We start from the raw sequence: 26926 nt of genomic DNA on the forward strand, positions 1-26926 counted from the left end.
ATGAATACGCATGATTTTGGGTCATATGAGGCTTTGCCTATATATGTCGTACGAATGTTTCACCTTTATGCAACTGTCTTGAGATATCCAACGACAAAATAGTGATGTTATGACTGTTTAAGGCGCATTGTAGCAATATTTGACGTCAATGTTTTTGACATATTTATCTTCTGCAGTAATACTTTCCCGATAAACCCTGTACCTTTACTAATGACGTCACTGGTACTAAGCGGTACTGATATGACGTTTACCCCTGTAGTAGATATATTTAAGTGTTTCACTCGCACTTATTACTACACAGGTATGCTATGACGGTTTTGTAATGAAAAAATAGTGTCTGACTTTGTCTTAATACCAGCAAAGTGTCGTAATTCAAGTAAGAAAATTAAATTTTACCGGAATGGGTGAGAACGGTCTAGTGGTATAATTGTACGCCTTTTTGTTGGAATTTCGATCCCCATTAGGGGTTATTTCTCATTGCATCTCAAACTGGACACCAGTACTGGTTTTTACCCAGCTTTTGTCACCATCGTGATTAAAGAGTAACTTTAAACTAAACGATAATGGAGAAAATCGAAGGCTGAACAATGAGAGTCGCCCAATTTCTCACATGTGCTCTGTATTTTGTTTGAGTGATTGTTCGAAGGGGATTTCGTTGTTGAACTTCGTCGAAAATATGCCTATATCCCGCCATATGCTTAACCAATACTCATATACGACAGTGTAAATATATATCACGATCATCGCTCTCAAAGCACGCGTGGAGACAAAGGTCATAGGTACGAGATGGGTGACTGTCCGAGGTCATTTTGATCATTTTCAATGAATGTTTTTTTCGAAAACGAAAACAATTTAAATGTTGTTTTTTTTTTATCCCTTTTAAGGTGGTTTTAATTTACGAACTTGCCCACTGTTTTTTTTCCCCATATTGTTTTTTAGTTTAAAGTTTGATTTTGTACCGATTTATATAAACGAGGTACACATACCTGTTTGGCTCGATCCCGCTATTGTGTCTTTCTATGAATTGCTTTAAATATTTCAAACTGTTTGTTATGTTTTGAATCAATTTATAAAACGTCACCCAGGAAACATACAGCTATAACAAGCCTAAGTGTCGAAACGATCATGTTACCCGGATCATGCTGGGGGTACCTTTCATTAGATGGCACATTATCATTGGATTTATGGATACTATCACATAATTGACTAATTATGTTACTAATAATTACTGTTTATGTATTTTAAGTTATTATCACAATTTTCCTACTGACTGCCATCTATTTATTTCATCCTTTTTGGCTGATGTATTATAAATACAATTTCTGCCGGGAATATTGATCATAGTACAACACCTAATTATACACAATCTTTTACTTGTGAGTACGACTTGGCACACAAGACATGTGCAACGAGCTTTACCAAATATAGCAACATAGGGGCATTGTTTTATATGAAAATATCGTCTATCAGGGTTAGTACGAGGTATAGTACTTATTCAATTCTCACCTTAAATGATTACTCAACAAGTACAATAATTCAATGAACATAGAATCCGTCAATCTAAATGTACCACTAATTTCATAGCGATATCTTATGATGCATCCCTAAAAGCAGTAATTTCGTTTTGCATTTTAAAACAATATCACGTTTACATATACAAAATAGATAAAACAAGCTCTCAAGACGTATTTAGCATATTGATTGATAGTATGTGTCCAATCGCGAGATATTTGGCTCAACGTCGGAAGAATTTCATCTTTAAACTTAGCAGATGTCGATATATCTATTAAATATTCACATTAAGACAAGACAATCAAATGTTCCGCTCCATGTACAGCAAATAGGTGTACCTGAATTCCAACCATGTTGTACAGGATCATAAGGGTAGGTATGCTTTTCACAAGAAGATTCCGACAAAAAACTTGAGATCCCGAGGTCTTTCGTAAGCTTTTGTATTTCTTCCTCAGCCATTTTTGTGACATCGCTGATATCCAAATCCGTAAGCCAATTTTCTAGTGAGAAATCTGAAACAAAATTAAAAACTTTCGAAATGCAATTATCTCCAAATCTCTAAATTCTAATTTTGTCACTGTTAAAATGGTCAGAATAATCACTCAGAAATAGAACAAACAGATGTGTATGTTTACCTGGCACAAGGAAAGAGCTGTCCCACTTGCACAAAGGTTTAGGTATGATTTTGTTTACAAAGATAGGAGTACTGTAGTCACAACTGTTTTCGGTAAAGCAAACGCTTATTTCCAGATCAATACCCAACTCCCTTACTTCTGCGTAATCACGAATCATGTAACTGCAAAAGATATGTTTTAAACATTACATTGTTCAGATTCACCAATCAATGTTTGATATAACTAACTGCGAATGAATGATGACGATTTCAAATACCTCATATGTTATGATTCTTTAACTGAAACAAGAAATTTTATACTAGCGATTATTTTTACCCTTTCGAAACAGTATCATAATATAATACATATGGTTAAAATAAACAATACATCCTTACCTCATACGAAAGACCCCCATCAGGTAAATATGTTTTTCAGTACCTATAATATAAATGCAACTTAATTGCTTTTAGCTAACAAGCATTTATGAACTAATGGTGCAATTAAAGTGTAACAGGTTCAATCAAAGAATGTTTTCAACTTACCGTAGCTATAGTCTATAAGTGACTCATTCACCAACAGGTTTTCAATACCAGCAATGATTCTCATGTTACAAGTGTCCACTTGCAGTTGAGCACTAACATAACGATTGATAACATCTACGTAAATGCAGCATTCGACTCCCGTGCACGTCTGTTGAAGGTAGCATTGCATCGCGTCTGGTAGATCAGGAACGATAATGTGTAGAGGACAGTCTGTGAAATTAACAAATGTTGATACATTTAAGGGTTTGCAGAAATGGGGATATGTCAAACGTATTTTAAATTTTATTGGATTGCATTTCTACTCAGACCGTTTATTTTCGTTTAACAACTTATAAAGAACAAGCAATCGTAATATACGTAACAATTTCAACAATCTTCATATTTGTATCAGTATATATCACTTCATAAATACATATTTTAGTTGATAAGATCGTAGATTGTGGTAAATGTTATGTTATTTAAGGCAATAACTTGTAAATCACCTTCATTGAATTTACGTACAAAGGGATCTAAAAGTGTTACCATACAAACTATTTTGGAAATAAAGTTTAATTTTCTCAAACCTGTCGTCCAACCCTTTCCATGAAAAGGTCTTGAATTGTGTTCGCATGTTTGATCATCTAAATATTTACTGATTCCAAGTGTTTCAATGAGATTTGAAACGTCAATTTCAGTCATATCGAGGCTATCCGAAAGTCCTTGGTCTGCTAACCATTTGTCTAATGCAAAATCTTGAGAGAAAAAAGAATATTACGTTTTAGTTAGTTATTGTAAACTTCTTTATGTAGTATACAATGATCAACAGCGATTACTTAGGTTTGAACATATGTATTTGTTAAAACAAATCTACCATTGCTATTTTAGGCTTAATGACGCTTATCAAGTGTGCTGAAGTTAGTCAAAATACGTCAACATAAATGTAAAATATTCCTTATATATGATATTGAAGACACATAAAGCGTTTTGTTTTAAGTAAGTTGCAGACACAAACTTATTAGACGAAACCTACATATTACTAAAAATATATTTCTGTAAAGTTTCCACCTGGGATCCTGAATCCCCGCTCGAGGTCACAAAGTGGTTTTGGAACTCTGACGTCATTCAAAAGGTTAACGTTAAGAACGCAAGGTCCATTAGATTCCAAGCAAACACTTATATCAAGACTAAACCGAAAAGCAGAATTGTCCGTGTCGTCCAACAACATGTGCCTTAAAACGAAATAAATAAACGTGTTTGGTTTATGATTCAATTACGGGAACCTCAACATTCATTGATTAAAATATGTTGATGAATGTCTTTTTGCATGTGAGTTTCTCGGTCTCTCGACGTTTATTGTCTGTTGGGCCTTAAATTGGTTATTGTTATTTTTTTGTAAAATGGACTTATATTTACATTTTACTGACCGTTCCAAGGCGGTACCTTACAATCATTGATAAACACACCCAGTTTTTATATAGTATACATGCACTGTGTTGTTTGTGAAGTTTTGTGTTGTTGTTTCTTGTTTGTGATGTTTTTGTGTTCTTAGCCTTTGGCGTTTAGCCTGTGCAATTAAACGGGGTTTATGTTTAAACATATCATTATTATTGTTTTGTTTTTAATTATTGTTCGGTATATATGCGTTTAAATGATTGTCTCCAGTTGTCTACATGAAGTATGACAAACAAAAACAAGAAGCAACGTTTGTAAACATTGTATGGCTAATAGTCATATCTAGACGTGTTACGTCCACGTTAAAACAAAAATTTGGCTATTATAATTGAAAACCCAAAGAAAGGACATGGGCTTGCCATTGATTCCAATCTTTAAACACGATCCTGTTTAAATGCGCATATGTCAAAGCCAATCAAATGACTTATAAGAACCATCCAAGGTCACAAACGAACATATCGTTAACAATCAAAGTTGGCACGGTCAGTGTAACCTTCGCAAAAACTTAGTTTTAGAGCGCTCAACATTATACAGGTAGTTATCGCAACAAAATTACATATTTTATATATGGGTACAAAACACACCATCACACATGTACAGATGAAAACCATCTTGCAACGGTACATGCAATCACTCAGAAGTTTACGTCTTACGTTTGCTCAATCTCATACATTTATCAATACATGTAGAATTTGAAATGTCAGACTTATCGGAGCCAGCATCGACAAAATAAAAATAAGTAACACGTATACTTCTAGCCCGCAAGTGTTCTCCTTGTACATTATATTTTACTACTCACTTTAATCGTAATACTCCTACTAGATCTGTTTCAACTGATGTTCCTGAAATGGTTCAAATAAATGTACATAACTTATATTAGTTTTAATTTGGTTATAACAAAGCAAATTAAAGTACATTTTGTACATTTTGACGCTCATATGTGTAATTGCAACAACAAAAATAGATCAAAAACGTATGTGAAATGCAGTCAATGTATAAATGTGCAACTAAATAATGGATTGCATGATATAACGTATATGCGATTATTAATAAACATACACTATGGATATAATTCTATAATAAATGTTTACCAAACGGATAGGAAATTAGCGAGTAATTGACGCTTAGATTTTCTATAGACGAATACAGCTCAAATTCACAGAAGTCCAATTTCATTTTCACTGAGAGCGTCCTGTCTATTATTGGAACCAACACGCAGCATGAGACATCAAAGCAGTTTTCTCCAAGAGCGCAGACCATGCTTTCCGGGAGCGACGGTAAAGTTCTGTCAAGAGTACACTCTGTTGAAAAAAAGATTTGGTTATTAGAGTCATATTCACTGGAGAGCGTACGATGCATATATACGTGAAATTAAACACTTCTCACTTTATAAATAAACCTTCAAGTATGAATAAATGGACGCTACAATTTCAAATATAAAATTAACTTGCCTTTTCTCCATCCGTTGAGAGCAAAGCCTTCCCTATTAACAGAGCATTCTTTAGAGGATAAAAAATTTGTCAAACCTAAGTCATCCAGTAACATATCTTTGAAAACACCAATCACTTGATTTGCAGCGTCATCAGTGTTCTCCTTTATCCATTCGGTGACAGAGAAATCTGGATTTTCAAAACTTGTTGATTATAAAAATATTCGCTTGTAAACGATTTCCTTATGTATATGAGTATGTGTATATAAATACAATAAAAAAACTATATCATATTAAGAAAGATATTGTTTCTATTCGATATATATTACAACATTTTGTAGGAAAAATCACTACTTGCTTTTGAATTTAAAAGATCCGTCAAAGCTGCAAAATGGTATCGGTAATAAAACGTTGTCTGCTATTGACTGGTCGATAATACATCCGCTACTTTCAATGCAAAGTTTCAAGCTTGCTGACAGTCTAAATTGTTTGTTTGAAGGCAGATGCTCTACTGTGTAGCTGCATACAATTAGAAGAACATTTGAATAAAGTAAAGCAATGTAATTATTTACTAATATGAAATAATAAGAGATTCAATTTAAGTATAGACTATAAATGTTACGTACTGTAAATGAAACACGCCTTGAATATTTAACACTTGTGGTGTTCCCCATTCATAGTTAAGCAATGCTATTTCATGTTCATATTTCTCGAAACTCAAGGTGAGTGTAAGGTCGCAAGCGTCAAGATCAATGGATGCTTTAAATGTTCGTTCCATGACGGGCACTGATATGCAGCAATCGATAGTCGTACAGGTTTCTTGAATGTTGCATCTCATATGGTTTGAAAGCAAAGACATTGTGATATCTTGTTCGCAATCTGAAGAACGTATTATAACATTATCATATTTATAACACTAAAAAAAAAGTTTAAATACAATTTAGATTGTTATTATTTCAAATAAACAGTCATAACCTTTCGTGTACACATTGTTAAAAAGTTAACATAAGTAAAGTACCGTTTTTCCATCCATCTGTTGCCGGGTTATATTTATCTGATGAGAGCGTACACGAATCGTTTCTACTCATGTATTTCAGAATTCCCAATTTTTCCAAAATTATATCGACTGTGTAGCTCGGCAGACTGTTTATGCTAAGGTCTGTTCTAAAGTCGTCTAGTTTAATATCTGAAATAAAGAATGTTATGCGAGTATGGATGCTGCTATTATAGCAATATAATGTTCCCAATCTGAAGAATTTGGTTTCAACAGACGATTGCGTTCATCGCCCAAGTTTTATGTATAAATAATGTCTCAATGAATAAGTCTCAAACAACTGTTATTATTGTTTTGGGGTACGTTTTGGATTGCATGAAAGCCTTATGATACATCTCAACTTAATTGTTTAAATTGATTATAAACTGTGTACAGTTTGTTAATTACTTGGAAGTTCTCCTGTCCAATCACAGCCAGGTTTAGGAAGATCTGCTTCCTTTAAAACCACTACATCTTCTTCACATGTATTAGACTGGATGCACAGCGCCATCTTTAGATCGACCACATATCTTTTTTCAGCTTCCAAATTGATGATGCGATATCTAATACAAATATACATCATACATAATACATATTTTACATTCAAATTATCTCAACAAATTATGTTATAATGATATTTTTTTTTCTGTTTGCGAATGAATAGTGTGTGTGCGAGACTGTTGGTGTTAAATGATGAAGTAAATTATTTATAAAATTATGCACAACCAACTGCCGTTACCAAAGGTACACTAGTTCGAAACACATCGTGACTCACATCCCGTTAATTAAAACTCATAAACTGATATACACATGTAGATTGCGGACGAATATTAAGTTAATATCAAATATCAACAATATTATTTGTTAAAACCTGATGCGGAATATTCCAAGCAAGCTAAATTCATCCCATTTGCCCCATGAGTAGGAAAGGAGTGAAATGTTTAGGGCGTAGTTTTCAATGCCGATCTCCAGCTTATAATCACATGCGTTCAAAAATATGTATGCCCTCAGCGAACGTTGTATTACGGACACGTCTATACAACACTCTATCCCGGTGCAGTAGTCTACGATATGACATGACATAAAGCTCGGAAGTGTTCTTGCTTGTATTTCTTTGGGACAGTCTGAAAGGATATATATATAGCTTAAAGCTATATATTTAAAGCTACTGCATTGACAAATACATGATACGAAATTGTGAAAAATAATACTATAGTACAAACATTCAAAAATATTAATTGTATACAACTTGTAGGATGAGACCTGGGGTTTGAAATTTAGTAAGAAAATACACTCTAAATAGAAACAACATTAGTTTAAACAATATAGATTTAATGCAGACAAACATGTAAAAAATGCAATGTTTCATTTAAAAATAAGCATCCAACAAATACAAATCGCTATCAATTGCTTATTGTCTGGAGGCCTGCGAAATTTTAAGGGAAATTCAATACCATTGTTCCAAGCATCAAGAAACGGTGTTGTTCCAATGTTGCACTGGTTTTGTCGGAGATATTTTGCAATACCAAGGTCATTAAGAAGCTTCTCAACCACAAAGGACTCAAGCACATCACCATTTATATCTAACGAATGTTCACTTAACCAGCTCGATAAGGAGTAATCTGAACAAATAAAATACATTTGTTGGAGCAACATTTATATAAAAAAAGTTATTGATTTTCCAATGGTTATTATTAGTTATTATCCTTAAACATATGAACACGTAGAGTTTTAAAATCCTTTGTTTTAAATTAGTGTTAAAACACATGACTCCACTGATCTTTTAACACAAATGAATGATTTACCAAATCGTTTACTTCATTTTTAGCATTCTACATTTGTTGGTGTCCCTTAAAGATTAAATGGTGATGCTTGGTAACAAACTGGGATATTTGTATCATTGTATAATTGATACACACACTAATCAATGATAATATAAAAAGAAACCAACCGTATTCTAAAAAAATACTATAGCTTTCGTTGGAGGAACTAGGTTCAATGCCTTACACAACCCACACCATGAGGTACAGAATGTTAAATTAAAGAGGTTTCATAGAAATATAAACCATATCGTTAATATAATAAATGTGTATGCGACTTGAAACGATCTGTGAAATGGAGTTTTACAGTTTTGGTTAACCAATGTTCGAGGTATATAACTACTTGGATGCCCCATATTTGCTACTGGGTTTGTGTCTGCATATGACACTGATATTTTCACATATGATCGCATAATTTATTGTATTCTTGTTTCACTGACCGTGCAAAGGCAGTGACCCAAACATGTATTCATGAATATAATAGGTCGCATGTGGGTCTGTCCTAGTTATTCGTGCTCTGTGCGTCTCCCGTTCAGTGACTATTAGGCCCTAAGTTTGAGCTTTTAAAAATGGTTTTTATTATGTTTTAGCCTCTGGTTTTGTTCCTGCTGTTTTACCATATTATTTATTTTGTTATGATGACCATTCCCTATAAAATATATACATGCATAGCTTATATATATAAATATCTCAATATGATACGAGTGTATATTTCTTAATCAACTCGAACATCAGTTTAGAAATGCTAATTTTGACTTGACTAAATAGGAACAACGTTTCAATGATATTAATAATGAGAACAATTTTCTCAAACTTATTTACAAGTGAGACGGATCGGCTGTACTTGACCATAAGATGTTCCTTATTACTTCAGTGTGTCATAGTCATGTTGATGAATTGTTAAAACACCTAAAATACAGTCTTGAAATTTTTTACATTTTTGCTTCGACTGGTTTCATCCATTTACAGGTAATATATCTGGTATTTGAGAATTTGACTTGACGAGAACACCAACATTTATAATTGAATATATTATGATGCATGTGTGGTCTGTTGTACGTTCATTGTCTCTTATTTAATGCCTTTTAGGCATTATCATTGTGGCTTTACACAGGGTCGTTGTTTAACTTTTGCATTGAATCATTGCATACATGATGGCAGAAAGGGCGCTCAGGGCGCAAAGTGTTTACAAATGTATCTTGTTTAGATAAAATCACCATACCTGGTATTATGTATCCCGTATCCCAATTGCATAAAGGCTTTGGTAGATAAACATTTGTAAGTAGCGGCTCGTTAATAAGGCAGTAGTTTTCTTCAAAGCATACTTTTACATTCACATTCACAACGAATGTTTTTTCACTCTGCAGATCTTCGATTGAATATCTAAAATAGGTATGGTTTCAAACTTAGGTTGTATTATCATAACTTACATGATTAAGACTATGTTAAATGTCACGCCTGTTGTTTGTTTCTATGAACATTTTCATTGCAACAGATGTTTACACATTCAACCTCCTCTCGCTTTGTCTCGTTTATCTACGTTCGTCTGATAAAAAGATGTAGTTTTAAATGCTTGTTTTAAAATAAATTGTAACAATAATCTACATTTCTCATTCAGCAAAACGTTTTGATTTGAGTGAAAATACATTGTATCGATGTTTTTCTTTAGTTTATTTATTCTATAAATATTAAGTAATATGCAGTTGTATTTATACATGTAGTTGTATCAATCAGTCTTTAAATAACACAATAACCCTATTGAAAGTTGGTTGTGACAAGAAGCTTATAGCACATAAACCAATTTGTTTAAGAGTCAAGGTATGTTTTTCTTGAGAGAATTTGTCTTATAATATAAACATGGTACCTAAGTCGCCCTTTTGCCGGCCTCGTACCCATTTTAAGTATGAATTTGCTGTAAACATATGTTTGACTTACACAATTTTGATGACACCTCCGACAGACACTTCTTCCACTGTGCCTGAAATACAACAAAATCATAAAGCGACCATCTTGAAAAGTAAATCATTTCAATGAAATCAAAATCCTCAGGAATATAGTGTAATCACAGTCATACCCCAGTTATAGGAAGTGAGAGATATTTCTTTGGAAAGCTTTTCAATTCCGATCGTGAATGTTAGATCACATGCATTTAGGACAAGTTTGGTGTTGAAGGATCTGCGAATAATATCGACACCAATGCAGCACTCTATGCCAGTGCAGAAATCGGGAATGTGACAGACGACATTTTTTGGTAAGATAGGCAACCGTAGCAATGCACCGCATTCTGTAAAATAAAGGAAAGAATTTACATTATTTCAAACGTAACCGCAATAATTAAATGTTATTGCACTTATAATGTTTTTTGAAATAATAAATCAAAAACAAAATCCTGTCTTACCATTTCTCCAACCGTTTTCTACCGTAGCATACATTTTGTCATTTGAAGTACATTCTGGACTAAGTAAATATTTGTCTAAATCGAGTTCTTTTAGAAGTGTACTGATTGCCGCTGCTGACAGAATATCCTCTGGTGAAAATCCTAAGCTTTCTGTCCACTCTGTCATGGAAAAATCTGAAAAAAGCTAACTTATTTTAATTGTATGTTTTCTACGGACAAACTGTTTTGTTTTTTTTGTATCGGAAACGACCTCCTTTATAACAGCAAGAACAACAACACCACCACCAACAACAACAGACAATTGGTGTTTACATTCCGGATGGAGATTTCTCGGAATCAAAACAATATCTTAAAAACAAAAGCCATCGTTTTGATATAACTAAAACAGTTTATTGAAATTGATCCGGATGATATAATTCATAGAAGGAATAGAGACTTACATTACATTCTAAACATACATACTTTACGATTTTAATTGCTGATCAATTTACTTAAGATTTCTTTGTATAGGTTAACCAATGATCTAGTTTTAGTAAATAAGTAGATTATAAAGCCAGACTTGTCTCACTTTTCAAACTATATCCGGAATCTGTATTACAAATCGGTATTGGCAGCATTTTATTGACAAATATATCTTGGTTTAACTGGCATTTGTCATCGCTGTCCATGCACACAGCAAGAGACATGTCCACAATAAAATGTTTCTCAGTTTTGTCAATCTTGTATCTGAAACATTAAATGGATGCATTGTAGATGCTAGGACAGGGTGGCGAGTTGTTGTTTTCAATACGTGTTTACTTCAGAAACATACATGGTAGCTAGTTTATATGGGGTCGTTTTATAGTTATAATCATATATTATGTTTAAATATTTAAGATAAAACTATGATTTTTCAAACTTTAATTGTTTCAGTAAATAGTCAAATGGAAACTAGCAACGTTACTTACTTCAGCTGGATCATTTCAAGTATTGTACTGAAATGTTCACTCCCTGAAAATGTTATGAGAAATACACATGAGATGTATGATCATATAAACGCTCTTATTATTATTTAAAAAAAAAATCGCAATTGTAAACAGAAATGCTAATAGGCGATTCGAGATTTTATCAATAATAAGCAGCTACGTGTCCATACAATATGTAATTGTCTAGCCATTGAATTTAATATGACCTTTTCGGTTAAACTTTGTGTAAGACCAACCACGCTCGATGTTTTAACTATCAATGCGACAACTTGTAATTACTGCACAAGATGTAACCATCTATTGTCCATCTATTGTCCAAAAATTCTACGTTCTAATACTACGTTATTTTTCACCGCAGATTTAAAAAAGAGCTTATGAATTGAACGACTTTCAACCCGGTACTTTCCGATATAGTCAGAAATAATAATCATACCCCATTCATAATCGAATATTGATAGATTGAATGAAAGTGTCTCCAAATTTCCATAAATCTCAAATTTGCAGAAATCAATATTCAATGCGACTTGGATAGTTCGTTTCAGGAATGGTATATAAAAGCAGCAGTCGAAGGCAGTACATGTTGTATTCAACCGACAGACGGTATTGTCAATCTGTGGTAAGTACGTTATGTTAGCCGGACACTCTGAAAACAGAAATAGATTATTTCGTAGAAGTACAGGTCAAACTATACGGTTTAAGATAACTTTATTATAAATTAATGTTCCTTCTTCTTGTTCGTATTATAATTAAAAAGCATATATACCTCTGAAATAGTTCACATCTGCTCAGATTTTGTATACTTTCGATTTATTTGACAATCTTGTTTGGTAACAGTAATATTCGTTAACCAGGTTACTATCTATAATGTCATTTCGAAGCAAATTGTTATTAACCATTAATCCATCCGTCGTTGACAACTTGCTCATTAACAGTGGTGGTGCATGGTGAAGTCAGAAAATACTTGTCCATTCCAGTTACTTGAAAAAGAAGTTCCAATGCGTCATCCCATCCGACATCCGTAAACGACAGATCTCCAATCCCATTATCAGCAAGCCATTTTTGTGTAGAGAAGTCTAGAAGATGACGAAAAGTAACAAGTAATAAGATACCATTTGATAGCATGGTGTATTGTCTCTTTCCAAATGTTCCCGGCAATTTAAGGATACGTTTTATGAGATTGCAGTAAATATTACACAATTACTCAAAGTATACGAAAAGTAATTGTTCTTACATGTAAACACAATTGTCTATTATATCAAATTGTGTTGAATTCTTCTGCATGCAGTAACTCAAAAGAGCTGAACTGTTTTATACCATGTTTATTTCTGATTCAGATGTTTCAAGTTCACATTAAAAATTTTGTTATTTGTATTTTTGAACCTTCTTAAGTATCGATAACGAGTTCTTAACATTCAATTTGCAATTCGTATATATAAAAGTAGTATCATTTATTCTAAATACACATAAATGAATAGTGAAACAAACAAACATTAACACGCACTCTAAAAGGTTAGACAGATTTACAATATTTTAGAATACTGATCTTGTAACAGTTTGCCATTAAATGACAACGTTGTATTAAACAAGGATATGTCGATAGTTGCTCCTGGAATCAGTCTTACAATAAGTATGTTTAACGTATTTTGCAATAAACGAGATGCATTATTCACAATTGCCCTATATTACCGTCAAAACATACCACATGGAAAATTCTCGTTGTAAACGCATGCTTAGAAGTCGTTAGTAAGTCGAAATTCAGGGTGCACTCATTCGAAATGTCGACAAACTAAATTGATAGATCGTCAAACTTTCGACATTTTTGCGTCAATTTTATTTAAATTCGGAACCAATGACGTAGCGTGATAATGCAAAACTTACTTTTAAAGTTAAATTCCAAATCGCACCCAAGTTGAGGAACTTCACTGTTTTCTAGCACATTTTGTTCAAACAAGCAGTTTCCGGTACTATCTAAACAGACTGCAGCTTTTAGATTAATGATGAATTTCTTTTCATTGTCAATTTTCTTGATTGAATAGCTGAAAAAATGGTGTTTTAATGTTAAAACAACATGCATAACAATGATAATACAATGATAATGTACAATGACAACACATTTGCATTCAGAAAAGAACAGAAAAAACGTATTTAAAAACAAATTAAATCTCGATATCATGCACATATACTTATGTACACATCAAATACTGCCGATTAATTCCAACGTAATTAACATCAAGATGTTAAGTCAAAAAGTTCCTTCGAATCCTTAGAAGTGGAAACTTATACTACTCATAAATGCATTTTGTTTCACAGCATAAAAATAATCGTGCTGATGTTCAATTATTGTTTAGCATGAACAATAATGTTTCGTATCCTTCTTATACTCACGTCATGCGTAGAAAGTTCAGAATGGACACTGATTCGTCTTTACCTGATAATAAAATTGATTGAATTTTAAAAAAAAAAATCATGCATAAAAACGGACCCTCCATCAAAGTATTTTTTTCTCAAATGAACAGATAATTTAGGAATAGTAGGAACTTAAATATTGTAGCAAGTGTTTTGTAACTATGGTACAACATCTGCGTATCAGATGTGTTTTTGTATTTCATTATGGTAATCATACAAGGTTGTTGAACTTACCCCATTCATAATCGAACAACGTGAATTCAAACGTATGTTTTTCTATGCCACCAGTTACAACGTAGTTGCACATATCGATGCTAAAGAAAACGTTCAGTGATAACCCAATGGAGGGGATCCTCATACAGCAATCGATTCCAGTGCAATGATTCGGGATATGGCATGACACGTGGTCAGGAAGTACCGGTAGGCGCTCGAAGGTCAACGGACACACTGTTGATACTCGAATAAATATATCACTTACACAAAATAAAAAAGTGCTTTATTTTGTTTAAATTTTAAGAATCAATCACAAAATCAATGTGATGATTTATTTATGACGTCATTTCCAGATTGAAAAATGTAATGGCGAAATACAGTTAATTTCGTTGGAACTGCAAACAAAACATTCAAACATTAAATAGTCAAAGGAGACATTTAACTAAAATAATAGTACGATAGGATGCTTATCTGACGACATGTATGCGCTATGATCGTTACAAAACAAACAAAGCTATGCTTACCGTTGCTCCATCCATTGATTGACGGCATGTACGGTTCTCTGCTGCGGTCGCATGAAGGCGACTTAAGAAACTCTGAAAGACCCAGTTTTAGGAAAAGCGCTTGGGCCCCAGCTTCGGAAAGTTCAGAAGACAGATCGTAACCCTTTTCTTGAAGCCAATGGTCTAAGGAAAACTCTGTCAAAACAATATATAGTTCTTGATGTCGTCGACTTTGCATTACGGTAATAACGGGATCGATATAAAGAAAATATGCGCATGAGCAACTATCAATACTATCAATGATATGCGTCAATATTGCAGACATTCGCGCTAAATGTGTGAGTGGTTTACTGATCAGGTTTCATTTTGGTATACTTCGACATTTCTAGTTCACCAACTTTAAACAAATAGACATGCCAATACATGTATACAATTTAATGTTGATTACATGGAGAACGCATATTGATGCAAATCAATGAGATTGTCGATATATACTTGCCTGTAAAGTTAGCCAACGCCGCCAAATTGCATGCGGGTAGTTTTTCGTTGTCCAAAATACTTAAACCTTCTTGCGGTATACAGAACCTTTCTTCATCAATTGGGATGCAGATTGTTAGGTTAAGATTGAGTATAAATCCGTCTTCGTATTTCCCCACAGAATATCTAAGGACGTACATGTAATAAAAAGGGGCTATCTTTGAAATTCAATAATTAAACTACCATTACCTAAAAACGTATTCAGCTTTTACAAAATCATATGTGTACAGTTAAATTGAAAGTAAAAATACCTACGTTTATACATGTACTTACGTTATTTCAATTGGCGAATGCACTGGTTTACCAATATGAATTGTAGAAGGTGTTTCTATAGAATAAAACACACATATATATTTATGTAGTTAACTCCACAATAGTAGTCAGATATATTATTTCAAATATATCCAAGAATTAATGTATCATTGCATAACATTTTTTTTCATTTCGATAGTATTGACATAGCGTGATCATGATTTTCATCCAATAGTTAGAAAACATACCCCAGTTATATTGCAGGAGTTGTTCACTATATTTTTTATCCGCTATCCCTGCCCGAACGGTAAACTCACACGGATCCATGTCAAACCAAACAGGAATTTCAACGGAGATTTGAACAGAACTTAATGGAATTTGAAATGTCAAGTCTATGCAGCACCGTATACCAAAACAGTCATCACTCAGTTGACACCTTAAGATTTGGTCCAATGATTCCGGAATAGCATTTGAAATATCAAGCGTTGGGGGACAACCTGTAAACATGTACATACTAGTTTTTCATAAATTATCAGTTATGCACTGTCGACATTGAGTCTTAAAATAAAGGTAAACACAATCAATATTCGCATGATAATCTTTTTTTCTTAATTTTTGTTTAGCCAAAATTTGTTTTAGTTTACCAGTTGGTGGCTCCGGTAGAATACACTCGTCATGTAATAGTATATCCTTAATTCCTAATTGTTGAAGTAACAACTCAAAGGCCTGTCTGCTAAGTTCTCCTCCAAGAGCATTCGCTAAGTCCTTCAAATTACCTGTGTTACATATAAAATGACATTATACAGTTTGAGTGTTTCTCGTTTATAGTAGGAGTTAATAATTACATGCAGTCAATTGGAACTATATATTTACCATACAAATAAATTTTAATGTAAACAACAGGAAAAAAGCACACTATGTTAAGTTGTTAAAACAGAGTGTATTATCACTTGCAAAATGTTTTACTTACCCAGTAGTGTGAAGTTGTCATTACAAATAGGTATTTCTACTTTAAAGTCTGTCAAAATGTCTTGGTCGATGAAATCATCGAATTTTATTCCAAAGTCAATTAAAAACACCTTTTCATCATCAAGTTTATCGATGTTGAACCTAAAAGATGATACATTGATCGATACTCGTCATTATATAAGTATTGTAATTAAATACACAGTTTATGTCAATAATATTTGAATTTTGTAGGCAGATTATGAAAAGTATGTAGTTATTGTACGACTTTGTCCAAATTGTGATTCAAAGTACTCTTAGGTTTTCGGATCTCAGAAATATAAACGCAATACGTACTTTAAATACAAAGCCTCAGTCAATTTTACTATTTCATCTTTGCCTGAAATAAAATTCATATCAAATTATACAAAACGAAAAAAGACAATACAGAAAGCTAACGACAGTAAAATAAATGCGGTCGTAAGTCTGAAAACGACAAAATTTAAGGCAGAAACGGAATACATAATTATCGTTTGAACAGTTCGGTTTGACACCTTATATGTGAATATGCCTTAACAAAATCGTTCAGCAACTTCTAGAACAGGATCTTTTGAATGCAAGAACACCAACCACCGTATAAACAGCACCTTGCTTCACAAATCACTAGACTTTAAAGAGTGACAATTTTACAAAATCTAGTAGAAGAAGATTTAATGATATCCATCAGAGTATTATTTAAAACTGATAAAGGTAATCACAGAATAAATACATGTAGTTCTATATAATTACTTTTATTGTTCATTTGAATGTATTGATCATTACCATTATTATTCTATACTAACAAGATTGCTTTCTTATTAGTATTAGGTAAGTCATCAACTGTGTAAGCTAAGTTGCAATGCACACCCTCGAGAATAAAATGAAAACATTTAAATGCAAACACTTCAACAAGATATATATACCTTACAAGGATAAATTGACTATTAAACTCAATAGTTCAAGGAAAACTGCGCTTAAGGGGACATGCACATCATCCAAAAATAACCTATGAGTCAAACGGTTTAAGGCCAAACAGGCATTTGATGAAAACAATAACTCCACAAGGCAAATCCGACATTGTACATAGGCACAATACATTGCTACTATGTTAAGTATGGCAAAGTCAATATATTTTACATTGTACTCGATTTAATTTCTGAAATAAAAGTTTAAAACAGCAAGTTTTTGGAATAAGTTATGAGACTAACTGAGCGCATATACCTCTGCTAACCTCAACCAGCAAGCAACTGATATGTGCATTTTCAGAAATACTCCAGCAAACCCGTTCATTTCAACAGAAAAAAAGGTTTTCACTTACCCCATTCGTAATCAAAAAGTATAATTTCCGTAGACCACTTTTCAAATGCCGCTGTCATGACATAATTACAGGGATCCAAACTGATAAATGCTCTAAATGACTTGGTATAGTCAGTAAGTGGAATTGCAATGTCAACGCACGCTTCAATTCGCAAACAATCATTTTGAATATAATAATAAAGGATGTCATTGCTGATTTTCGGAAGTGTTAATGTTCTATTGTAGACAGTACAAGCTGCAAACATAAAAACGAACACAATATTTTTACACTAAACTTTCGTTTGAATTGTAAAAACAAAAAAATTCAAAGACGCCGTACCAACACTGAGCAGGTATTTTTTTTTTTAAATTTGCTTATGTCTGTATATTTTCCTATTAAACTATTAATTTATAGTACTTGTAATATGCTAAATTATGACAATACTGTTTTGAAAACCCGTCCATGGTAAGGCGTTATCCTTAACATAAACACAATTGTTTAAGATGATGCAAGGAAATAGCAATATGTGCTAGCCCATTTTAGTTTATGCGGATTAATACATACTTAAGTCGTCTTGCTCTAACCGTTCCTCCATTTCGTGTCTTGCTCCATCCGTAGACAGTTGTCGATTTTTGAGTTCGGAGATGAGTTCATTATCTTCAAACCTTTCGGGCCGTTTACACAGTGGTCCATTCGCCAGGAGATCCTAAAATCCAAACCAATGTAATAAAGTAAAGGGAAATAAATCAATGTTATCATACTTAACAAAACAGTCCAAATATATTTATCGTATTTATTACCGGATCAATGTGGAGCGCTTCTAGGAATTCATCTACGGCAACGTCAATGGCTTTTTCAACAATATTTTCGACGGAATCATCGAAAGCATCTTTTGTGTCCTTAAAAAGCTCGTTCCAGTCAACTGAAAAACAGAAATCAATGATATTGTTAAAGTCACATTTATTTGGGTAAGGATACGTGGCCGTTTAGCCAATAAAACGTCGCTATAAAATAATGAGCACGCGTCCAATATTCATTGCACCGGAATTTCATTAATCTGCGACACCATTTCAGGCCTTTTATCCGTGTTTGATCATAATACAATTTTAACTTTAAATTTTACAAAACACTTACTTTTGGGAAATGTTAAAGAGCCGTCTGCGTTTACAGTTGGATACGGAAATATAGCATCTTTTAAAACGTAAAAGAATGCAAAACAGTCATCCAAGTCGTCAGGGTTGCAAATTCCAACACCAAATGTAACTTTAAGGTTCTTTTGTCTTATTTTAAATGCATATCTGAAATAAAAATAACACAATGAAAACTACAGGGACAAGCCCAGTAGTCGATAATTAAAATCTACACTCTGTTTAGAGGCACAAGGCAAGGGCCAAACATTTAAATATTGATGTTCTACTTGTCATCTTACAAATGTTCATAACGCTCAATCGCAATAATGCAATAATGTGTACAATAATGCAAATATGACATTTTCATGTATCAATGTTCATAGCCGAAGTCAAACATGTAGATAATTGCCAATTAGTTATGTTCAGAACCGATAGGAAACATGTATGGAATTGTCAAGGAGCAATATCCAGAACCGATAAGAAACATGTATGGAATGGTCAAAGAGCAATGTTAAGAACTGCTAGGAACTTGTTAAGGAGCAATGTTCAAAACCGAAATCGAACATATATATATATAATTGTCAAGTAATATTGTTTTGAACCGATAACGAACATGTATGAATTGTAAAGTATCAATTTCAGAACATTCAGGAACTGTCACAGTAAGTGACGAAAGCCCCCGAAATGTCATATATGACCAACAATACTGTACTTGAATTGAAGCAGCATTCCATTATGATGAACCTGTAAATATGACCTTGACCTTTGAGGCGAGCCGTAGTCTTTATGTACCAAACAACAGTGCCAATTTATTTTAAAATTCTTCCCTGCATGACAAAGACACGACCAACAATACTTTATGTGCATCTATGCAGCATTCGATAACGATTAAACTCCAGGAGTGACCTTGCACTTGGAGGTAGGGTTGTGGGTCTTGCATGTGACACGTCTTCTTTAAGTACCAAACAACAATGCCTTTTTATTTTATAATCACACTCTGTATACCAAAATTAAAACCTGGACATATGCATAAATTCCATAACGAATGGACGGTGCGATTTTGATATGTCCTCCTTCGGGGACATAATGAAACAAACATAGAAGAAATCGGTAAGTAGCAACTTTCAGAACCAATAACAAAAATGAAATTGTTAAGTATCAATATTCAGAACCGATAGCGAAGATGTATGGAAATGTGACGTATCAGTTTCGGAACCGAAAACAAACAGGTAGGGAATTGTCAAGTAGTTATGTATTGAACCAATAACAAACATGTAAGAAATTGTCAATTAGTTTTGTTTTGGACCAATAACAAACAGTTAAGGAATTGCCAAGTATCAATGTTAAGGACCAAAAACGAACATTTAGGACATTATCAAGTTTCTTTGTTCAGAACAGATTACAAACAATAAAAAAAACATGTTGAATGTTACAACCGATAAAGAACAGGAAATGTTGAATGTTACAACCGATAAAGAACAGGAAATTGCGATACATCAATTTCATTCCCTTTAACAAACAAACAATTTTCAAGTTCCAATGTATAATCGATACAAGCAGGAAATTGACACGCATCAATGAAAAGAACCAATTAAAAATTATGTTGATTAAGAAAATGTAACGGTTACGACGATTGTATCTGAATATTCTATCGAAACACATCTTCTAGTTATAACTTCTTTAAGTAATCATGCCTAATCTAAATTAGTGTCGTTCGAAAAACAAACATGGCGGATTGTTCAGTATACACTTAATGAGTTTTGAAATTACATATAAATTATCATTTTCTGTAATCGATATTACTTACTTCAAAATGAGGTTGTTTTCATCAAGGAAATCAAATTTTATGTCCGTTTTAACAGTTTGCTCTTCGTCTGAAACAATATGACAGAGAAAATTGTGACGTACGCAGGTTTATTGCAGTTCTCATTATAAAAAGATGCAAGCAATTCTAACTATTTGGTAAATACGTTTGTTATACAACAGAACACCATATTCAGTGTTCATTATAATCCTGAATATATTCATATGTTGCTTTGAAATGGAAAAATCCCTGATTATATAAATTAATTTGAAATTACCCACCATTGTTTGTTTTACTACACAGCGATCTATACCTTAAGCTGACTTACACGTTCGTTATCAGGTGAAAGTATATAACAGAAATTACTATGAAATAATAATTACTATAAAACAACAATAACGTGCTTTCGCTGTTAATTCGGTCCCTCAAACGCATTAAACCTTAAATATATATTTGAAGTGTATATATCGCGTAAAACAAACAAGGATTTCGTCAAGAAATGTCAAAAGTTAAAAATAAAACACATTGTGATGGTGAATATCTTTTATAAACTGGATTTTTTTTCTTGAATTACCTCCTCCTAACGCTGGCTCCGCTATTTCGTAAACCCAGTCTTCAAAGCCAAAAGTAAGTGATGGAACGTCAGGATCATATCTAATAAACGCTTTGAAAGTTTTCGCCAAAATATCAAACAAGTCAATCGTCATGCAGCATTCGATCCCAAGACACTGATCGTCCATTGTACAATACAGCATTTTCGAATCCGGCATCGAGAGCGTCATCAACGGGCATTCTATAACACCCCATCAATTTACTCATTAATTTCATCTTGTACACGGTACATGTATTTTAGTCTTAAAATAATAAATTGACAGTATACTTCCTGAATATTTCAATTGTTAAAGTGACCTCCTGAATCTTTTAAATACATGCCATGTTATTTACAACATCTGGAAGTAATTGAATTATCCAAAATTATTAATATTATATTTGTTATAGTACGATCATTAATAATGTTAACATATCATATGAGGTGTTTGCAACTAATTGACATAAACTACTGTTGTCAAAAATTAATGCTATATGTGATGTCGGCAAGGAACTTTTTACAGTGTCTTAATATCCAGTTCATGATGCTTCATCGAAGGACACTTCGTCGAATACGATATATTTTACATTATAATAGGTTTTAATTGAAAGGGAAGATAAGCTCTTGAAGACAATCACACTGCTCCGGAATTCTTAAGGGAGGTCGAAAACAACAACAGGTATTGACATTTTATGGAATCATAATATTGATGAAATGTCTTGGACCCCTAAATAACATTAAGATGACCATACTGTTCATTATAATTGTGTGTTTGTGTTTGTAAAGTACAATAAAACCCACAGGGACTATCTCTGTAAGACAACTTAAGGCGTAAATGACAAAGAAAATTATTCAAATGCTAATAGTTTAAATAGTCTTACTGTTATCAGGTTCCCTCAGCTGTTCTATCATTTCTTCCCGACTTTCCTTTGGCTGCAGACCTCTGTTTTGTAGCTGTGCTTCAAGTTCATCGTCAGTCAGGAAATCTGGATTATTGCATCCTTCATTGTCGAGGGAGTCCTACAATTATATGTATGCAGAAATTAAACTAAAATGATTTTCGACTCCTCGGTTGTAATACGTTCTAAACATCTCATTATTGTCCCCAGAAGAATAATGATTGCTTCATTAAAATTCCCCTGAAAAAAGTTCAACTGCTTCATGAAAAATACTCAAAATAAGTTGTACTGTTACATGTAATGTTTATGTAATAAGACTGCTACTAAAACTGTTCCCAGAAAAGGTGAGCTTGATTTGTATTACATGAACAGGAGAAAATAAGATTTGTTTATGTCATTTTCCTAGACGAACTAAGATTGCTTCATGGAATATCCATGGAAGAAATTAGCTTGCTTCATGTAATTTCCCCGGAAAACGTTAGAAAGCTTCATTGAATGTTCCTAGAAGATATGAGACTGCTTCATAAAATGTTCCAAGACGACATGGGACTGATTCGTAACATGTTCCCAGAAAAGGCGAGACTGCTTCCTGATATTTGCCCAAGATAAGTCAGCTTGCTTCATTTATTATTTACAGAAAAAAGACTAGTTCACGTCATTTTCCCAGAAGAATTGAGATTGCTTTGTGTTATATCCCCAGAGTAAGTGAGCTTGTTTTATGTAATGTTCCCAGACGATATGAGGCTGCTTCATGTAATGTTCCCAGTAAAAGTGAGCTTGCTTTATGTAATGTTCCCAGCATAACTGAGATTGCTTTGTGTTATATCTCCAGAGAAAGTGAGCTTGCTTTATGTAATGTTCCCAGTAAAAGTGGGCTTGCTTAATGTAATGTACCCAGAAGAAGTGAGAGTGCTTAAGGGGACTCGCTCATGTTTTTAGACCAAAATTGAGGTTTACCGGTAATGCATCTGAAAAAACTTAAAAACTTATAATATAATTGTTTTACTCTTTGTACCGAATTTGCAGAGAAAATACAAAAGAGGTATAAAAAACCTGGCTGTAGTAGGGAGCGAACCCACGCCGGTAGTGTCAAGAAAATAATAGATAACTTACACTTTAACCCGTCGCCCAAAAGGGCTCATAAGAAGATAGTGGCTATTTCAACCCTTATCGAAAGACAATACATGTATTTGCAAATTCATTTATGTATATCAACATTTGGTGAAAGGTTCCAGGCGTCAGTATCTTATTTTAAACACTCCAAATGATTTGCTAAACGTTTTGATAATAAGAAAATCCGTAAAGACCCATTTTACAAACCATCAAATCGTTCCTTTAATGTACTGTTCCCAGAAAAAGATTGTTTCCTTAATGTAATGTTCTCAGAAGAAGTGAGACTGCTGTATGTTAAATCCTAAGACGAAGGTGAGCTTGCTTAATGTAATGTTCACAGAAGAAGTAAGACTGCTTCATGCAATGTTCATATAATAATTAAGACTGCTTCATGTTGTTTTTCCAGAAAAAAATGAGATTGCCTCATATTATGTTTCCAGAGGATGTGAGTCTGCTTCATGACAATGGCATCAATCGACGTGTAACTGCTTTGTGTAATTATCACAGAAGAAGTGAGCTTGCTTCATGTACATGTCATATCCCCAGAGACGTGAGACTTTCTCATGTAATATCCCCAGAGGAAGTGAGACTGCTTTATGTATAGTCCCCAGAATAAATTGACGTTGTGTCATGTTATGTTCCTAGAATAAATAAGACTGCTTCATGTATTGTTTCCAAAGTATGTGAGACTGCTGTAATAATACGAATAGTTGTGAGACTGCTTCATGTAATTTTCTAAGAACAATTGATCATGTTCCATGTAATGTCACGAATAGATTCGAGACTGCTTCATGTAATGTTCCCGGCAGAAATGAGACTGTTTAATATATTGTTCATGGAAGGATTAAAACTGCTTCAATACAGTTAAATATTGCAATAAATGATTATAATTTTGAATAATATGCCATTTATTGCAATAATACAAACATACAGACTGAACAACTCCCATATATTTGTGAAACAAATATTTAAAGAATAATTCGATAGTTTTAATTTCCAAACAAACACGACATTATTTCTGTATCTATACATTACCTTGACAATTTTCATGAGGTCTGCCATTCCCTGTTTGGTTTTCTCGAGTCCTAATTCTTCCAGAAAGTCAATAATGGCGCCCATTTTTATTTGACGTATCTTCAATTTCTTCAGAAAAAGCTTTATATTTTCCAACATTATTTTAAACGCAGAATCTGAAAATGATAAACATAATACAAATCGCCTATCAAAATAAACCTATCTCGGTAATGTTGAATGCAATAATTTAAGGTATTCTCGAAAGTCTTTCACGCCAGTGACATATATAAATCATCATTGCAGACTGACACTTACATGTAGTTGTCATGTACACTCACAAAATATCACTACAAAATGATTCGGTAAATTTAATTTACCTATGCCCTTCAAGTCGCGTTTACGCCGTCGTCCTCCTGTTTCTATTGCATTGTATAGACTGTTAGGGTTTCCTGGATAAAATACCCATTAATGAAATATAATGAAGTTTACAAATATGAAGTTAAGTAATAACGTTATGAACGATATTTTTTTTATATTAACAAACAATTTGCTGCTGCGAGCTCCAATTACATGTTCTCACTATAAAATAGATGGAAAAGCAGTAGCAGACGTTTGAGGATTCATCTTGACTCAATTCCTTACGCTCGACTGAAAAGAAAACTTAAATCAGATTCGAAATGCACTGGAGTTCGTTTCAAGGCATCCTCGGCACCCCAGCGTATCACAACCTATATGATACCCTGGGCATATCAGCTGTAAAAATCTCGTTCTCATGAATAATTAATAAGGTGAAATCCAGCCGCTTGATTGGTCGCACGAGACACACCTCATGCGGTGCGGAAATGGCCGAGAAGGTACGGATAAAATCTCGGTTCGAAATAATCCAATGAGATCACGACTTACAAATCGTTTTAGGCAGGATATTTTAAATATCCCGATAGCTCTTCACAAAGGATATTCTTTCTTTTTTTGTTATCAGTTATTTCATTGGTCTAAAAATGCTAATGAATATTCAAGATTTACGAAGTTTCCCTAGACAATTTGCCCAGGGTATCATATAGGTTATGATATGCTGGAGTGCCGAGGATGGTTTCCAGGTAACCCGGCAAAAAATGATTTGACAACGCTTTAAAATGTTATATCACGAAATACTTTTGAAAAATGTACACGCTTAACTACCACATTATGTAGGTGGAATATTATTCAATATTGTTTTAAAGCGTCGAACAAAAATTTGATGTTGGTAGGGTTCTGACATAAACATAATGAGAAATGAAAGCACAATGCAAGATTTTACCATGGTTGTGAACATACTTGGGTATAACATTTCATTTGTCATAGATATGATCAGGTACATACTTAACTGGACGGATAGGTCTGAAATATGACGTCAATCAATTGGGTTTTGCACTTATAATTTATGCAATGTAACTTCAGTGGCAATGTTTTGAAAGAAACAGAATATTAGTACGCAATCGAGCCCTAATTGGCTGTTAAAATAACATAATATGGACAGCTTGTCAATAATGAGCTTGTGTATGGTTAATATTCATTTTCATATAAAGGACAACTGCTTGTTTATCGGGGCCTCAAAGAAAATGTTAAGGCGCCCTTTTATTTTTTACAACATTAACCATTGTCAGACGGGCCGTTTTCATTCATCATTCAGTGACCTAGCGCAGAAACCAATATTATTCACAATGCATTTGTATGAACATGATTGATTACATGACACGTCGACGTCATAAATATGTATGGTGCTTTGACATTCGTCTTCTTGAATTTGCCATTTATTGTAACAGGGGGGGGGGGCTGTTTTGTGACTGTTCATGTCTTACCCTATGTGTTTTACCAGGTAAAGAACACTTCGCCGTCATACATCATTTACACTTTGGTAGGTATCAGAGTATCTGGCTAAGAATCTCCTTTCATATGATATAATACAAGATCGAAAATCCAAACATACATTTGAAGTGATATTGCATGTCAAAGATTTTTTGCCGTGTACACATTTCGAAACTGCAGGGACAAGGGACACATTGACAATATTCACTGTGCGTGTTTAATTTGCATGAAATATTATATACACTGGATGAGCACTAATTCAATCCAACAAAGAATTCCCACAAAATGATGGATATATTTTACATAAAAATTTAATTCAATAGTTTGGAACTAAGAATCTTTTATAACATACAGCATAGATCCTCATGAGCTTTCGATACTTGAAATACATAGGGAATTCAAACTTGTTCTAAATAAATCTTATCTTGATAAAATTATAATAGGGGAGTCAGAGTTTATTTTAAAGAATCTAGGTAATGCAGTAAAACACAGATTTTTAAACAACGAAGTACTGATTTTAAATACATATATATGTTATACCACAGCTCCCATTATGTGAGTATTTATTGTCTGGTCCATATTGATGAGTAAATTTC

The 26926-nt window shown here is 33.4% G+C and overlaps 1 protein-coding gene across 1 annotated transcript in view; it reads right to left on the bottom strand.

Annotated features, from left to right (window-relative positions):
- LOC128235441 (uncharacterized) overlaps positions 1 to 26926 on the bottom strand; it is a 75075-nt gene that overhangs the window by 22615 nt on the left and 25534 nt on the right. Inside the window, exons 28-69 of the mRNA XM_052950263.1 lie at positions 24863 to 24934; positions 24507 to 24661; positions 22341 to 22479; positions 21445 to 21663; positions 20874 to 20940; positions 19071 to 19234; positions 18737 to 18858; positions 18501 to 18642; positions 17958 to 18191; positions 16958 to 17000; positions 16626 to 16765; positions 16300 to 16431; positions 15904 to 16152; positions 15677 to 15731; positions 15366 to 15529; positions 14888 to 15061; positions 14385 to 14597; positions 14130 to 14172; positions 13623 to 13780; positions 12638 to 12817; positions 12178 to 12387; positions 11727 to 11769; positions 11348 to 11505; positions 10780 to 10953; positions 10456 to 10665; positions 10317 to 10359; positions 9604 to 9764; positions 8016 to 8183; positions 7433 to 7685; positions 6970 to 7124; positions 6547 to 6714; positions 6155 to 6407; positions 5887 to 6047; positions 5551 to 5718; positions 5191 to 5400; positions 4899 to 4941; positions 3713 to 3876; positions 3232 to 3399; positions 2669 to 2878; positions 2522 to 2564; positions 2148 to 2308; positions 1851 to 2024 (exon numbers count right to left, since the gene is read on the bottom strand). Of these exons, the coding sequence (XP_052806223.1) occupies positions 1851 to 2024; positions 2148 to 2308; positions 2522 to 2564; positions 2669 to 2878; positions 3232 to 3399; positions 3713 to 3876; positions 4899 to 4941; positions 5191 to 5400; positions 5551 to 5718; positions 5887 to 6047; positions 6155 to 6407; positions 6547 to 6714; positions 6970 to 7124; positions 7433 to 7685; positions 8016 to 8183; positions 9604 to 9764; positions 10317 to 10359; positions 10456 to 10665; positions 10780 to 10953; positions 11348 to 11505; positions 11727 to 11769; positions 12178 to 12387; positions 12638 to 12817; positions 13623 to 13780; positions 14130 to 14172; positions 14385 to 14597; positions 14888 to 15061; positions 15366 to 15529; positions 15677 to 15731; positions 15904 to 16152; positions 16300 to 16431; positions 16626 to 16765; positions 16958 to 17000; positions 17958 to 18191; positions 18501 to 18642; positions 18737 to 18858; positions 19071 to 19234; positions 20874 to 20940; positions 21445 to 21663; positions 22341 to 22479; positions 24507 to 24661; positions 24863 to 24934 (6363 nt within the window). The remainder of the gene's footprint in view (positions 1 to 1850; positions 2025 to 2147; positions 2309 to 2521; positions 2565 to 2668; positions 2879 to 3231; positions 3400 to 3712; positions 3877 to 4898; positions 4942 to 5190; positions 5401 to 5550; positions 5719 to 5886; positions 6048 to 6154; positions 6408 to 6546; positions 6715 to 6969; positions 7125 to 7432; positions 7686 to 8015; positions 8184 to 9603; positions 9765 to 10316; positions 10360 to 10455; positions 10666 to 10779; positions 10954 to 11347; positions 11506 to 11726; positions 11770 to 12177; positions 12388 to 12637; positions 12818 to 13622; positions 13781 to 14129; positions 14173 to 14384; positions 14598 to 14887; positions 15062 to 15365; positions 15530 to 15676; positions 15732 to 15903; positions 16153 to 16299; positions 16432 to 16625; positions 16766 to 16957; positions 17001 to 17957; positions 18192 to 18500; positions 18643 to 18736; positions 18859 to 19070; positions 19235 to 20873; positions 20941 to 21444; positions 21664 to 22340; positions 22480 to 24506; positions 24662 to 24862; positions 24935 to 26926) is intronic.

Source organism: Mya arenaria, chromosome 5 (genome assembly GCF_026914265.1).
Source record: "Mya arenaria isolate MELC-2E11 chromosome 5, ASM2691426v1".
NCBI lineage: Eukaryota > Metazoa > Mollusca > Bivalvia > Myida > Myidae > Mya > Mya arenaria.